At 36.8% G+C, this 17,240-nt stretch overlaps 1 protein-coding gene across 2 annotated transcripts; it reads right to left on the bottom strand.

Moving 5' to 3' along the window:
* LOC109709693 (E3 ubiquitin-protein ligase listerin) lies at positions 838 to 14,420 on the bottom strand. 2 transcript variants are annotated; one of them, XM_020232019.1, is made up of 16 exons: positions 14,292 to 14,420; positions 14,055 to 14,166; positions 12,457 to 12,519; positions 12,082 to 12,159; positions 11,894 to 11,985; positions 10,979 to 11,081; positions 10,051 to 10,203; positions 8,953 to 9,611; positions 8,113 to 8,560; positions 6,741 to 7,240; positions 5,862 to 6,639; positions 4,787 to 5,561; positions 3,379 to 4,448; positions 2,832 to 3,290; positions 2,103 to 2,333; positions 838 to 1,534 (listed from the first exon to the last, which is right to left on the bottom strand). In XM_020232019.1, exons 1-16 carry the CDS (start codon positions 14,345 to 14,347, stop codon positions 1,307 to 1,309), a joined length of 5,805 nt encoding a protein of 1,934 aa, XP_020087608.1. In that variant the 5' UTR covers positions 14,348 to 14,420; the 3' UTR covers positions 838 to 1,306. The 2 variants fall into 2 exon arrangements, with proteins under 2 accessions (XP_020087608.1, XP_020087609.1); XM_020232020.1 differs by having other exon boundaries at positions 4,787 to 5,555.

The following is a 17,240-nucleotide window of genomic DNA, read 5'->3' as shown; positions in this document are numbered from 1 at the left end:
GAACCGGCCTGCCGAACGCGTGAGAGCTCTCCAGAACGGTCAGAAGATTCTTGCGCTGACTCGGTCTCCCCTACTTTTCTTTCTCCTTTTCTTCTTTTTCTCCGCCTCCTATTTTTAATACCAATTATACTGCATTTTTTTCATTGGCTACTGTAATTCGTAAAAATGCACACGAAAGGTGTTTCACGTAGAAAATACGATAAAAGAGAATATAATTGATTGGTCTATTATTGACCTAGAAAGAAGACAAGTTCTCGGTAGAGTAAGCAGTCATTTATTTGGGTAGTAACTAACTATTGTTGAAATTTTATATGAAGAGAGTAGGGATGCTTATAGTGCTTTAATAAAACCAATTTATGAACAATGACACACTCATGTGCTCTGCTTTGGCATACTATATAACACCTACCATATACATATATATATATTCATACGCTACAGCATAGCATATGAAAGTAATTTCACCAAAAAAAAAAAAAAAAAAAAAAAAAAAAACCCCAATGCTGTGAGAATATCCTGCACCATTCACCAACGTTGCGCACAAATAGCTGTTATCAGCATCTCAAACTGCAAACTACTTGAAGATATCAAACATCAATTGATCATACTATTCTTCTTGCTTAACATCAATTCATCCAGGCATACCTTTCCAAATATGACCGTAGGTCGCTCGCCGTGAGTCTGACACTGCCATATAAAATTTTGCGGACCATAATTATCTACACTAGAAGGCCAACCAGGTGGTTCAACCTAGGAAAAAGGATGAATTGAGGGACTTCGCCAGCTTGATCTAGACAACAAAAATACATTGAGGTCATTCAGATTGGACAAAGCATCATGAAAGATGATAAGCAGGAAGCATTGTTGTTCTGTTACAGATGAGTACAGATGAGCATGCTATCAATCACTAGAGACATACCGTATGGCGATCCACTCCTCCTTACAAAGACTTTACAACACAGACCGGGGAAGGATTATTGTGTCATAATTTACCAAAAAATTTCAATATTTAAGACTACATACTTCACTGAAGATGGGAGTATTGTAAAATTGCTACGTGGTCAGCAACTCTACGTCCATTATCTAGTGGCAACGAAGCAAGTACCAAACATTTCCAGCTAGATCCTTGCACCTCCTGAATTCTCTCTCTTTCCAAGATCATCCTTCGTTGTGATATTTTTAGACGTATTTGCCCAATAACTTTCTGCCTCCTGGGAATCATTCGGACTTCAATAACCTTGCATATGAATTCCATACAAGTCCTAATCTCAAGTCTCAACGTGTAAGTAAAACGCAAGCGGTATTATCAAAAAGGAGTTTGACACAATGGGCACGTCGACTTGTGAGAAGTCGAGAACCACTTGTACAAGCAAGCAGAGTGGAACTTATGCTTGCAGGTCTTGCATGCAAGCCGAGGAAGGCTGTGGTTGGTGGTGTGGATGATGCTATAACAGATTGGACACTCCTCGACCCCTTCAAACTCCTGGTCAAAGTTGCTTTTCCAAGTGCATATTGCCTCTGCTATTGCACCATTCTACACATCATAATAAAACAAAATTAGATTCTTTTCTTTTTTAATATAAATTTGAGAGAACACCACCAAAACAATTTCCTAGTGAGAAAGAAGACAAGCCTCATGGACCGAAGAGAGTTCGGTTGCCCCCTGTTCTAGATATTAATATGTGAATCTCCATAGCACAAAGATCTGTATTGGTATGTTAGAGTTTCAAGGGAAAAGTTAAATGACTCTATTATGTGCAGGGGCATTTTGAACCAATGAAGCAAATCTTACTAGTCTCTCAGCCAATGAAGCATTTCATGGCACCAAGTCACTAACTTGTCCTTACAAAAGCAAGGTTGTCAAAGACAGTTCCCAAAATGCCTGGTCTGACAAATGGCTTCCAGCAATAGGTAACTACAACTGCACTACATTTATTACATAAACAAGGAATTATTGTTAGTTTTAAAATTTCAAATGTGCAATACTCCTGCAGGCTGCAGCAGTCAATGATTGCAGCCATTTGAATGAACACATACTAGAAATTTTAAGTTAAATGTGCAAAAAAAAAAAGGGAAAAAAAGAGAAGTGACTAATAAATAACCTGATTACGAACGAATGCCGTCAAAGATAGCAGCCATTTCCTTTGCTTTACTTCACTAATACCCAAACTTCTTGTACATTCAACATCAACAGGACGCAAAGGATAACAGTTGGGAAGCCGTATTACAAGATCCATTCCTGTCTCCTCCTTTTTATAAGTAGCAACTATCTCATACGCTGATTTACTCACTGTAACTGAGAAGTTCTCATCAGCAACAACAATCTCTTTAACCTGCAAATTACATACCAATAAGACTTAAACAATTCTACCAATGTTAACTGCTTTTCTCAGCATTACTTGGAGCTGCTAAGCTGAGTGATATTCTCTTTATAAATAAAGTCATAAAGAGCCAACAAAAGCTACATCTATGAGCAACTTGTATACTACACTATATGTCTATGAGCAACTTGTATACTTCACTATATGTCTACGAGCAACTTGTATACTGCAGTATATCATTATAAAGTCACAAAGTGCAGATCTGTTTTTATGCACACAAGCAGAATGCACAACAGATAATTTTACACACGATCTATTCTTACTTTGGGGTACACTGGTGTAGGTAGAAAGTACAGCAATGATGGCATGGTCCTTGATGACTAATTCCTGTTACCATGAGAATAATGCGAAATAGAAGGAAAATCTTCACCACCACCACACACAAGGCAAGTCTATCTATTTTTCTGGAAAAAAAATAAAATAAAATATTAGTTGGTAAAGACTAGATACCTTAGATAACTCATCCATGAGGAGAGGAGGACTGCACCATTCTTTCGTGAAAGACTCAACAGCAGATGATAGTGAGCGGTCTCTTAAACCACTAAACCAATTGCGAACATAAGAAGGCAGAAGCCGGATCATCATTCCATATAGAGCCCCAGCAAGTGAAGCCATTTGCTCTGTCCCAGTAGGCCAAAGTGACTCCACATAATAATATATGTAGCACTTCGATATAGCATTCACAGAAGCACTTGAAGCACTAGATGCTTCTGGTACAAGCTCTGCATCCTTCTTCTTTTTGGCATTAACTGTGCCCTTTTTTAGAGGAATATGCTGAAAAAGGCAATCTAGTATAGCCGAACTAACAGAATCCTGTACATACTGTATTAGTCTTTCTCTTGCTGTGGAAGAAGATGGCAGGGAGTTAAGATGAGTCAGCAATAGTGCCCAGGCAATGAAGAAGTTAACCTGCCAAAAACCAAAAAAATACTAGTTAGTACCTAAAGAAAGGTTAAAAATGACGATGAAAGATAAAGCAAAGAGGGAGAGTTCTAACCCTATCTTGAGATATCAAATCCATCTCAAGAAGCTCAGCAGTTGGCTTATGAATCACAAAGGAAATCTCATCTCTCAAACAGAAAGGTTCTACTAAGGGTGACTCGAACTTTTTCAAGAAGTCAGACTCCTGAACTGTACTACCAGCTGCTTCCAAGGAACTTTCCTTGACAAGTGAAAGTTGGCATATGGGTTCATATGTAAGTAAAGTATATGCAGCAAACTGCATAGAAGGGATCGGCTGTGATGAAAAAAGAATCGCATATAATGAGCTAACAGAGCCCTTGCTAAGACCCCAAAGCTCCATAGACTCCATTGCTGAGCTTATAACATGATGAGGTGAACTAGTTACAAATGACGCCACTAGCCCCCAAAATTGCGTGTAATTACGCCGATTTGAAGCAACAACTGATGAAGCCTCTTCACTGCATGAGCTTGCAATGGCCTCAGCAACACCAGTCGCAAAAAATAACCGGAGAATACTTCCCATCATTCGATCCTTAGTATCAGCCCATCTTTCCAGTCCTGGGGTCTGCGAAATTTCTACATTAGTGGCTTTTTGGAGTTCAACAAGCTTCGAGAGAAGACACAATATAATTAGAGCAGCATTGGCTATACTAATTGGTAATGGATCTAAAGAATGAACTGTCAGACTGAGCTTCTCCAAAGTGGCTTCCAATTCAGCTGTAGCTCTGTAGTTGATAACAGCCTCATCAATATTCTCAGCTATTTCCTCCATGAGCAAAACAGATGATTCAATCCATCTATGTGACCTATCTAATACAAAAGTCCAGTCACTTTCCTCGAATTCTTGCCAGCAATAGCCAACTGAGACTGCAGTTAGTTTTGCTCCGATCATCTGCACTGACTTTGAAATTGTTTCCCCATTTACTAATATTTCTGAGGCTGCAGTATCCTCATACAACTTTTGGTACTTTCGGAACAAACTCAACAATAAAGAGCTTTCAGGATGACAGATATCCCTCTGCAACTCAACTTCGTATTTTGCAACTTTTTCCATCATTCTTAGAGGATAGCAAGACAAGACAAGTTGGAACCAATCTTCCAGATCTGCGCAGTGAAAAGATTTTAAATAACTACCACATGAAGTGAAAGATGATAGTATGATAGATACTTTAAGGTCCTATTTGGCCCAGCTTGAGCTTCTACATAAGTGTTCCAAAAACACTAACAGCATTTCAGCTGCAGCAAAAGTAAAAGCTTAGAATCGGAACTTCTACCATTTGGAGTTCAAAAGTTTATTTCAACTTCTTCCCATAGTAAAAAGGTATCTAAGTTTTGTTTAGCAAATGCCTAGCTATTCATAGAGGAGACAAGCAGTTCCAGAAGCCAGTCCAAACAGACATTGAAATATAAAGTAAGCTTCATATAAAGGAATATAAAAATACCTTCTTCTGATGATTCACCTGAGCCCACTGGGTGGCAAGAAATAGCTGTCTGAAGCCAATTCAATATACTTTTATTTACCAGATCATACCTCAGCGGATCATCATCATTAGATTGCTCGTATTCTGAACTTCTTTTATTTACCAGATCATACCTCAGCAGATCATCATCATTCGATTGCTCGTATTCTGAACTTCTAAACAATGCTGGGATAATTACACTTAAAATAAAAGGTACAACTCTTAAATAGGGCCTATTTACAGTTGCACTACTGAAAAGCACGTTAGTTAAACGTTCAAAAAAGGCTAAAGCATCACACTTTCTCCAGAGCTTATCCTTGACATATATACTAAGAAGAAATGTAACTAGGGCACGCAAAAAATTATCTTGTATCTTCTCAACCTCATCATCTGAAAGAGACCATGCATTGAAAAAGATCCATCTGCTACGTGTCCCATTCATAACTGCACCATCTAGTAATATGTCGACTATTGAAGTCATAATAAGGATGCCATGAGACAATGTTTCACTTTTAATACTACTGATTAGAGAAGGTAGAAATGAACGCAAGGCGCTGCCTCCTTGCCACTTCCATGAGCAAAGCATTTCAGCTGCAAGCCATGCTCTAGAAAAAGAATATGAGGAAGCAATCTCAACTGAAGATGATTCCATAGAATGAGGAGTTTCTGGTATGCCAACAATCAGTTTGCTTGCGCCAAGGCTTGAAATAAGCTTGTCAACGAAAGAAACAAATCGGGCATGTCTCACTTCCTGTGGCTATCGTAAATGTACAACAGTTAGACAGCAAATCTTACCATGGAAAAAAGTGAAGCAAAACCATGATCCTTATATTGACAGCTAGTCAAGATTAATAAGATTAACAATATAGGAATATGATAATTAACAATATACGTATATGATAAAGCATTTGAGATCATTATCAAGAAGGATAATATTTATGGATCCAACATAACAACAAGTCTCATGAATTGTCTCAAGAAAGGAGCTGAGGTATATTAATAGGCATAAATGAGCGAGAAAGGTAATAAAAACAGAGCGAGGAGGAGGATATCTTACACTTTTGAATATGCGAACTGATTCATATTGGAGACTTGCTGATCTACTTTTGTCATGGAAAAATGGTCTGACCCAAAATGGCCAAGATTCCCCCTCAGATAACAAGTTATCCAACAAAATCTGCAACTGTGTGTGATTATGGCAGATCGTCTGCACCACGTTCAACACCCACTGAGAGCACAAATCAGCTACTCTATCAGAGCTTAACTCGCTTGTCTCAAATACAGCAAACCTAATAGTCTGAACCAAGATGTTACCAAGCCTCGAGAGGATGCCCAAATTTAGGCTGGTCGAGAAAGCCTGACCCATTTTACGACGAAAAGCACTTATTTTCCCTCCAAGAGTTAACATGGGATAAGTCTCCTCTCCCAGCTGAGAAACATCAGCAGCATCTTTACAAAACTCTATACCATTATCTTCACATGCCAGTGAAGAAACCATGCTACTTTCCCAGTCAATAATAAATAAAGCTGCCAAAATAGAAGGAACCAGTGTGTACTCCTCTTCAATTATCTTCAAGCAGAAAATACTACCTTCGAGAACTTCAAAAGCAAACCGAGCCATCTCATACCTTGTTGACAGAGATGTTTCCTGGGAATGCATCAAATTTTCTGATTCAGCACCAAACAATAAGGAGCACGAGAATTTTGCCCAGCCAAAAGTTGATACAGTAAGAACTGATGTCAAGCTCTTCAAAATATGCCTGAGAACGATAATCACTGCTTCTCTAGAAAGGAAGCAGATTTGATCGTCTCGAATTGAGCCTCCAAGTACAGCACTGCAACATGATATGGTTGTTTACTCAACAGATAAATTTACTGAACTAACAATACCAACAGCATTTATTAAAAAAAAATTATCCAATAGTGACAAACATACCGTAAAAACCGAGCATCAGAGACTCTAGAGTGAGATTTGTAGGCAATAGAAATGGCAGCAGAATCCAAAAGCTTATGCCGCCAGTGTTCTGGTTGAGAACCATTTTTCTGCAAATTATATGACTTGTTGCTACCAATTCTTTCTCTCACTTTCTCAAAAAGCAAAGCAAGAACTTCAATTTGATCAAAACTCTGTGAAGTCTGAACATCAGTTTCAAAAAAAATCTGCTGTTCTGTTGCAAAGGAAATGATTGAGTACCATTGATCAATGAAGTACTCCTCTTGGATTAAAGCAAGCAACAGATCAAGCTTCAAGCTGGAGGAGCGATTATTTCCATCTAAACACCAAGGAATGAAAACATCATTAAATGCCTGCAAAAAATTCTTCATCTTTGATTCCTCATCACTGCTGGCAGTTGTGTTAGCAATGTTTGAGAATATGTTTACAGGCCCGAATATCTCTGACAAGACAGACAAGAGCCTGACAACATCAGGGGTGTCCTACATCAACAGGAGTAACGCAATTATTCAGATTTAACTTTAGTGAGTAGCACTACAATTTCAACACTGCAACATACTTTCAATCTTGACCATACTTGTCTAATGCATATCCGTCTTATGAAATCAACTAAATGAGGCAAGAAAATTAAGGATTCCACTACCAGAGACAGCATAATATCAAACTTGCTTTTTCACACAAACAGTAAGCTGCATATAATCAGATAATTCACGGAAATGACTCATGAATAGGATTGTACATCTATGATATCATTTAATGTAACACTCTTAGATAAATCTTTCCAAAAAAAAAAAAAAAAAAAAAAAAATCAAACTATATTGCAGGGACTAGATTTTTTGATCTGGATGAAAAAGAATGAGCCATAAAAGCTAACTACATACTTGAGAGAAGAACTTAGATCAATGCAAACTAATAGAACATAAGCTGGCACCAAGAACTACGAAGATATAGGAACTCCCTATGTGTTCACTGTTCAGATGAATAGTTCTTCAAGCTCCAAAGAAATAAAAAGAAAGTAAAACAATGCATGACCAATTGTCATATTACCTGTTCCTTCAACAACCCTCTCTCCAAACATCATCACTGAAATAATTCTACAAACCATAGAGTCACTAAACAAGAATTCCTTGTCCATGAAAGTTACGAATTCTTGATATCGTACAAAATTAATTCTCAGTTATTTGTTTTGTTAGTGTTGTTTACTGCAACCTAGCTGCATTAAGAGCTCATAAAATGGACACTTGTAATAAACATGCAGCTTTCACATTATTCACATTATTTATAAAAAAGAACAAACAATTAATCGCAGAAACCAAGAAAAATTAGCAGATGCATTTCTGAACATGGAAGTTACCGTAGATCTGATCGCATGGAAAGAGTTTGTGACCAACGGTCTGGCTAAACAGTCCAAAGGCCATGTTTGACCCTTTGACGGCACAAGTTCATCTAATACAACAAAGAAACCAACGATCTGTTCCACGTGCTCATGAAATTTTATTAACCGTTCTCTTTGCTGTAGTATCTCTAAACAATCTTTCCAAAATGATGTACATAATGGATTGAACAAACTGTACTTATTCAAGAAAATGTCCGAGAGCACTTCAACTATGCATCTGCCCAATGCCTGAAGATAACTAGAAGGATAAGTATACTTAATCCCACGTGCTGAACTTTCATCAGATAATCGACTGTCATTTTCAGCTGATCCCAAAAGAAGATAGTCACGCCAGAGAAGTTTTGATAGAATATCATTTACAAGTTTGAGAGAGAGACGATCTGAGACATCCCCTTCAGTAGAAATTCTGCGTAGAATACACAGGTAAGTCAGAACAAAAAAACTTTCATAAAACTGTAAAAAAATTCTTTCTGATGCATCATCTAATACCCAAAGGAAAACACTAGAGGCTGATCACTAAGCACATACAGCTTAGTTTCTAAATAGCTAAAAACAGAAAACTCCCCTTATTTGCACTTAAGCCCCCTTGGTAACAAAATCCTACAGATGAACTCCTTGACTTTATCAGAAAATCCTGCACTCTGCCCTCTAAAAAAGGGTTAAATTGCTTACATTTTATGAACATAGGGAATTAATCTTTAGGTCCTGAATATCAATGTGGGTAAACTGCAAATAGCATCCAGGGGGATATTCAACTATCAGCCTAACGATACTTATATATGATAAAAAAGGAGTCACCTCGATGAATTATATAACACCCAAAGGAAGCATTGTTTGAGCGCACTAAAGAAAGCTGAGCTATCAGCAGCTGATGAGTGCTGAGGGTTCCTTCCAGCCCAAAGGTTCTGCAGAAACTCAAAAACAAAATGCTCCCATGCCACTGCTTCAATAGGTATGGACTCCAAGAATAGAGTTAGAACTGGGTAGGAAGTTTGCTTTGATCCATAACATCCATTTCGTAGGAAGTGTAAAAACCGATTTAGAACAACTTTCTGGGCATTGCAGTGGGACCAACCATGTGGGAACTTTCTGGAGAAATTCAGAATCATGTCCCACATGGAAAAATGGCATGACGCATCCTTCTCTTGGAAAGCACCAAGTATGGCAGGAGAAGTAACCTTCATGCTTCCTTCATTAAAAGCATGAGGAATGTGTTTTATGTAACTTGTTAGAACTGAGTATGTAGCTGAACGAACCATAGGATTTTTTGACTTGAGGAAGTCAAGAAAGTACTTATGCTGCGAAAACATGTTTTCAGCAGAAGATATGGTGGTGGTTCTAACTTTTGATAGATTTTTCTGTTCTGACACAATATTTTCGTCATCAAGACACTGCAATTTTCCGCCCAGCAAAATGTCAACAAGAGTAGCCGCTGCAAGCAATGATGATGAAATCACCTGTGAGATACAATAAACATAAAATTATGATGGACATGACAACAAAACTATTAAAGAAGTATCGAGCATGTTGCAGAATAGGCAAAGCACTTTCTTTGATACATGGAAGTAATGGAAAGTTTTGGGGCTTTCTTGTTAAAATGGTAGCGGATATTGGATATCTAAAAAATATTTTATTTACCAGATTATCCAGAGGTTTCCTCCTCTACACCATGAAAAGAATAAATAATTAAATAAATAAAAAATAGTGAACAAGGAATCTAGAATCACTGGCTGCATGATGCCATGATGAGATGGAGCCTCCCACGAACAATACAAGGCAAAGCAATGGAACTAGATAGTTTCAAGCATTGAGATAAAAGTAAAGTTTCAAGCCACCAAAGACAGCCAAATACTATTGACTAAACAGGATTTACTTGCAACAACTGAAATAGCGTACCCGTTGGTGCATATCTTCCAACTCATCAAGTGGTGTAGCCTTGTCAGAAAGAGCTTGGGGTGTGAGCTTTAGATTCTCATCAAGGTAGAGAAATATCTCCTTCACACACAACATCAAGGCATCAAGTCTTCTTTCTGATGCTGGAAATGCAGCCTATTGTTGAAAGAACAGAGAGATGTAATTACAGTTTCATTAACTATTGTATACATGACTTCACCTCAAATGATTCAAAATCAAAATATCTAAATTACTAAATAAATTTGACGGTAAGACACCACAAAAGTAAAACTAAGTTGCTTTGTTCATAATTGCAAATTTTACAATACTCAGAAACTGAAGCAAGATAATCATTTCATTTCCATTATAAAAGTTGGTTAATAAATAAACTTACTTTACAAGCTCTACATAATAAAATAAAGAAACTTCCAGCAGAAAATTTTCCTTCTCCACGTACCTTTTCAACTTTGGGTTTTGCTTTAGGGACAAGATTATATCTAGTTAGAACAAGATTGGTCAGAGGTGGTCATGGTGATGATAATAATGATGGCGCTGAGGAGATTTGTAGAATAATTTATTAAATTTCAAATCAGGGAAAAAAGGACTTCAGGAAAATTGAGTTCTTTATTAATATTCATCTGAGAAGAACTCTTTTCAAGATTGCACACAGTAGTGGAAAAAACAATTTAGCTACTTTTAGTTCAGTACAGGTATAAAATTCCATTTCTTTTCTAGCCATTTCAGCAGAATAGGCTTGAATAGTAGATAATCAAAGAATTTGAAAACTATAAAAAGAGAAGGCCCCAAGCACACCTATATTATTCCTTTTAGTACAGAGCTATTTGGTTTAACAGGCAAATTTCATGGAACTATAGAGCATGTTTGAGCCAGAACATGAATATTTTACTGAATGAGATAAATAGAATAAAACCTCAAAAGAATGTCGTGCAGCTTGTGAAACCTCAGGAGTTGGATCGAACTGAGAAAACCACCAAGGACCCATCAAAGACTTCAGATGTGGAGCCAAGCCTCTCCTATGAAGTTTTTCATTCCATTAGTTCTACTAGAAGAGGCCACATATTAACAAGCAACAATATAAAAATCATATCTTATCAGAACTTTGAAATCATATATATGGTAAAGTAAATAAAAATAAATAAAAAACGAAAAGGAATTTGTATAAATGGCCCCAGATTTTTAAATTCTTATAGGAAATAGGTTTGGCACAGTAAGAGTTTCCTGGATGAAAATGCCATCTTGTATAAAGTGCATGCACAAACAAGTAGCAACTGCAGACTCAAACTCATTGAGCGCACAAGTTAATGCTCATCTACGCACAGTTTAACTCCTCACACACAATAGAACTTCAATCCAACAGAAAAACAAAGAAAAAATGCCAACAAGTTTTTGCAAATTCAGGAATTAACGGAACCATCTTTCCAATTCTTCTCAACAAGAACTCACCTATGAGGAGAAAATCTGAAGGTTAAGAGAAAAGGATACCTACAAGAATATAAGGTACTTCTAGTCTTTCTCAAGTTACTAGTTTACTGATGATAATCAATGCACCCACCATTTAATCGCCACCAGTCTCACAAATAGGTGAAGAGGTACCAGGGGCAGCAAATTGAAGTATATGACCTTCACACAATTTTGTGCTAACAAACAACAAAAACATGGCAATATTCATGATTTGGCAAGAAATCAAATGCATCAGTGATCCAGTCCAAGTGTCCAGCACCTATCTCCCAAGGATCTTCAGAATATAAGAAGGCAAATGGCCAACACACGAGAGAGAGAGAGAGAGAGAGAGAGAGAGAGAGAGAGAGAGTTTTAGAGAGCAAACCTGATGGCAGTTACAAGGCTACTCATGGTTTCATGAGTAGCCCGACGAACTTCTCTGTTATAGTCATGCAAAAGTTTCTTGTACTCAAATGACTGTAAAGAACAAACACTTAGAGACTAGTAAAGTGTTGCACAAGAGAACTTTTGAAAAAAAAAAAAGTCACATTAGAGTGGCAGAAGGAAAAATACCCATTGAGGAACAATTTGCACAATTTCCTCACTAGCTTTGTGCTTAAAGAGTACTGACAGTGATGTCAATGCTTTGAGCTGCTCAAAGAAGCATGTGCAATGTGTTATGGTTGTAGACAAAAATTAAGAGAGAAAATAAGCAAGATACAGTATAAAATATAATTATTTAATTAAATCATCAGATCAGAAACGAAAGCAAGAAAAAATAACTTTTCCCGGCACTCGATATTCACGCATATGGTATGAACTGATCTATGAATATGGTTGACATGAAAAATGTCAGCACTGAAGTAACATTTGCAACCAAACTAAAACAGGAGTTATCAAGTAAAAGATTAAGAAGCTTTTTGAGAACCTAAAAGGTTACGATCTTACCTTTGTTGTTGGATCCTTCCTACCAAGCCGCTTTAAATTTTGTGCTATTTCACTGTCAGTATCCTTCATGATAATGAGAAAAACATGAGAACTTCAATACAAATTAGTCTTAACAAAAAATAAATTATGGTAACAGTTGCCAAGTTCAACAAGCGCATCAAATTGAAATAACACCTTAAAGGACGGACTGATATAGAAAAGGGGGAAAAAAGTACATCATATTTAGACCATCAGTGTGGAGTAATAACTTAAAACATTAGATCTTCACAACTCCCATAATGCATTCATATCATTCTCGAATCAAAGCCTACATCATATTTAGACCATCAGTGTGGAGTAATAACTTAAAACATTAGATCTTCACAACTCCCATAATGCATTCATATCATTCTCGAATCAAAGCCTACATGAATTTCACTGAACGAAATCATCTTTAACAATCTAGATTATACAAAGGGAGTTTTATACTAAAATTTCTTATAAAAGTTTTCCACATCAAGATTATTGTCTCCAAACAATTTAGGACTTCTAAGTGTTGGTATATAAAGCGTCGATTAAGCAGTGTAAATCCCTTTAGTTTCTTAGTTGTCCACAAATGCTATCTTCATGGAGATTTTTTACTAATAGGCTTAAAAAATATTATAATTGTAAAAATAGTCCTTCAAAAAATTTATTTATAAAACTAGTCTTATGTGGTGAATGATTCACCATTTTTTAAATGCGGAAAATAGTTTACCGCTTTCTCAAAGCATTAAAATAATATTTTATGTTTAACATTATAAATCCTTCAAAGTTCGGATGTAGAAAATATATGAGTTTGGTGAAAACAGTAAATCATTCACCGTTTAGGCCTAATTTTACAAATAAAAATTTTGGATGCCTATTCTTACAATTACAAAGCTCTATAGGTTAGTCGCCCAAAAACCCCATGTTCTTTTTGAAGCTTCAACTTTTTTTTTTTTTTTCATGTCCAATTACTGACACCTTTCTGAGCATATCTGTAAATTGTGTCATTGCTTCAAGAATTAATCAAGTACATAAACGAACTGATGCAGATTTCGAGATCTAAAAGATGAGTTCTCAAAGCCTTTAAATATTAGCATAAAAGTTGGTTAAATTCATTTATTCAATTTGTTGAGCCTCGGAAGTAAATCGTCACACTAAATATGAAATTCCTCATTCCATCTGTCATGACGTAACTTCTTTTTGAAAAGTTGATGCATTCTGAAGTCTCATTATAAAGATCACACATATTCACAGCAAGATGATAATAGCTAAAGAAATCTCCACAAGAACTGCATAACCTACGGCAAGCAGTCAAAGATGATATTTTAGCCAAGAAAATTGAACAACTTGAGTCAGCAACAAAGATCTCACAAGCTACAATTGCACATTCTAATAGTCACTCCAAGAAACAGTACCTTAATTCTTTACAAAATACTAAGGTAGAAAACTAAATATTCCACAATAAGCAACAATATCAGGAGTCCAAGAACTAGTAAACAGTTGCCCAAAAGCCAAATTTAATTAAACTTGGAGCAGTATAATTGGATAAGCAAAAAAACGAGTAGAAACCAAGATCAGGAGGAAAGGAATACCGAGAAGGGCACGGAATCTTCGGAGGAAGACGCGTGATCAACGCGAGAGCTCCCGAGATATCCTCCGAATCCGACGCTCGGAACCCCGGGAGGCAACAACGACGCCGCCAAGCTACCAAATTCCAAGGACAAAGGGGGAAGGGTTCAAGAACCAGAATAAAACAGCAAAAGAAGCATCAAAATCATCAAAAAGAGATGCTAGAAAAAGGATCAAAACGAGGGGGCAAATCGCCGAACCTGCTACTCGACGGGCGATTCTTGCTTCTCGCGGCCTCCCCCTTCTGCTTCCCCATTCGCTCTTCGAATCGATCGAAACCCTAGACAGCGATCTTGGTAGGGTTTAAAGAGAGAGAGAGAGAGAAGAAGAAGAAGAAGCCAACGTATATGGATTGAGACGAGGAAAGGTGAGGGATCGCGAAAAATAGAATCCGTTGCCGAGTTATTAATAATAATAATAATACATACATACATACATACATATGATACTTAAGACAACGGCAATTGGGAAAAGCCGGTGCCGACTTTAATGGGGCCCATAAGTCCATTCTATCCACGACACATGGGCTACATCCACGAAAGTGGGCTAGGGCCCAGTAAAAATGGATTAAAAACTAAATGGCTTGGCCCATGTATGATTAGGCCCAAGTGTAAAGTAGTGGTTGTGTTAGTGGATGAGGCCGAATCACAGCTCGGACTTTGCTGGACAACGTGCGTTACCTGCAGTAAAAAAGTATAATAAAAGATTTATTTATACGGATTATACTACTCCAATTAAAATATAATTTTTATAACCCCAACTCCTCTTAACCCGATAGTAATCAAGCTTGATACCAAACCCAGAAGCAGTGATTTGTTTTCTTTTTTTTTATTCACTTTATGTTGGCCTGCAAGAACAAAATAAATAATGTGTGCATCCTACTACAAAGCATAATAAAAAACTCAGATTAGTTTAAACATATTAAATTTTCTCATACATTTTGTAAACACTAAATTTAAATAGTGGAGATCAAACGTTCCATTTCCAAAGCTGAGAGAATCTTCATCTATGGATGGAAGGCTCCTGTCCTGTCTCAATTGCGCCAACCTACAGTTTGGTAGGTTCGTCGGTTCAATTCCTGCCGAACGCACGTCAATGAAAAAGCATGTTCAGTAAGTCCAATCAAAAAACTCTACATCCTGTCAACATTACTTCTTGGATAGAGCACAATACAAAGAATGCTTTAAGCGCTACATTTTCCTTCCTAACTACGACACTGAAAACCTAAAGATTACGAGAGTGGTCCCGGTTGGCGCGGTAGGCAGCAGGCATTTTCCTCCTAATTTCTTGAGTTATCCAGAGGTGGCTCTTCTAAATCTTCCATGTGATTAACATGATGACATTCTTAACAAAGAATCCAAGTGGAAAAAGGAAATTTTTCTACCAAGTGTAGATTTGAACTTTGAAATACCATCTCTACTAGACAAATTTGTAATCAAATTTGGAGTAATTTTTATATAGAAACTATGCAAGATATGACTAATAAATACCTGTGCAAAATTGTCACAAATATAGTTATTTATTGGCTTTGTATTTGACTTACCAGGTTAGGTGTGTCACCAATGTCTCAGGCACAAATTTATTTATTTATTTCCACAGACCCTTTTGGTTACTTACCTCACTAATAAAGAGGGTGGTGAATTCCAACTTTTCTTCTCTCTCATCCTTATATATAAATATATACATACATATATATATATATATATAACCTCAAACTACATAAAACTAGATGAACTAAATGAAGAGTGAATCATAAGTGATCATGGGAGTCTCTTTTTTGAAGTGGTGAGAGAGAGATGAGTTTTGCATGGTGGAGAAGCAGGGCACATGCATTGCAACCTGATGCAAAAACCCTTCCATGTTAATGAGTTGGTATAGGAATCACCTCATATACTGCTCATATACTGACCGAAAAAAGAGAAAAAATCAAGCAATGGAAAGGTTAGTAATTCATGCGCCCAACTTCTCCACCAAGCCCAACTCATCTAAACGAAATGGCGAGGAATAGACGGCGAAGTTTTCTTTCGGAAAAGTTTTCTTTCGGAAAATAGCTCCTACAATGATGGATTTAGGTAAAAGTTATGTCAAACTCAGCCTTCAATCTGAACCTGCTTAGTAGTTTAGAAGACCCACCTGCATGTTAGTTTTGTTCATGAAGAATGCAGAGTTAAGGCAACTAGTATGTCTATTCATATCCAATTAAAAAGATTTGAAAAACTAGAGAAAATAGTAAAGAAATTTGAACATTTCTCGATATCCTTGAGCTAATATCTCCTTGGTATAGCTATGTTTATATGCAAGCAAATATTTGAGACATCTAGCATACAATCATTTTCTGCAAAAAGCAAATAATCTATGCATCTGTTCTGCGAAAATGAATCAAGCCCAAGCAAGAATTTTTGACATAGCAATCTCGTTCTGCATTAATAACAATAATATATGCTTACTCTTTACTGAACATTAAAAAAGTCATCTGATACTGGATTCCACATAGAAATTGTGCAACCAAACCCCAATTTTGACTAATGCAACTAACAGAGTAATACTTTATGGAAATGTTCTCAACGAAACGTGTATACCACGTTGTGATTATCGTATGCTAACAAAAAGTTTAATATGCAGTGCAAGAAACCATTACAACTGTCCTCTCTTTGGCGATTACTCTTTCAAATGTTCACCCTGGGATTAGCTATCGGATAAGGGGATATAAGCTCTCTCTAACTCTGCATCAAAATGCCCTTTTTGCAATAAAAGACATGATCCAGCTTGGTAAGATTTTCAAACTCATGCCAAATGCCTGTTTGGCTTGGCTTTTCGGATAGCTTCTCTACTCAGAGAAGCAGCAATTAGCCATGGCAAGCAAAGCGTTTAAAACTTCTAGCTTCAACCTCACAAATAGAAGCTATTTAAATAAAAATATTTTAGTACTTCTAAGTTCTAAGAATTGTTCTACTCAAGTAGCACTTCTGTTGAAGTTTTATCCAATGACAGTTTTGCAAGCTGATTCTATCTGAATTCCTAGATAAAAGCACATGCAAGTCCGATACTTCATCCGATGATTAAACACAAGCACAAAGAATGAATAAACACATAAGATTTTCTAAAGAGCTTGTTTGCCGAAATGTATACAAGCAAGACATACAATGCCC

Source organism: Ananas comosus, linkage group 4 (genome assembly GCF_001540865.1).
Source record: "Ananas comosus cultivar F153 linkage group 4, ASM154086v1, whole genome shotgun sequence".
NCBI classification, from domain to species: Eukaryota; Viridiplantae; Streptophyta; class Magnoliopsida; order Poales; family Bromeliaceae; genus Ananas; species Ananas comosus.
This window is presented reverse-complemented; position numbering and strand designations above follow the sequence as displayed.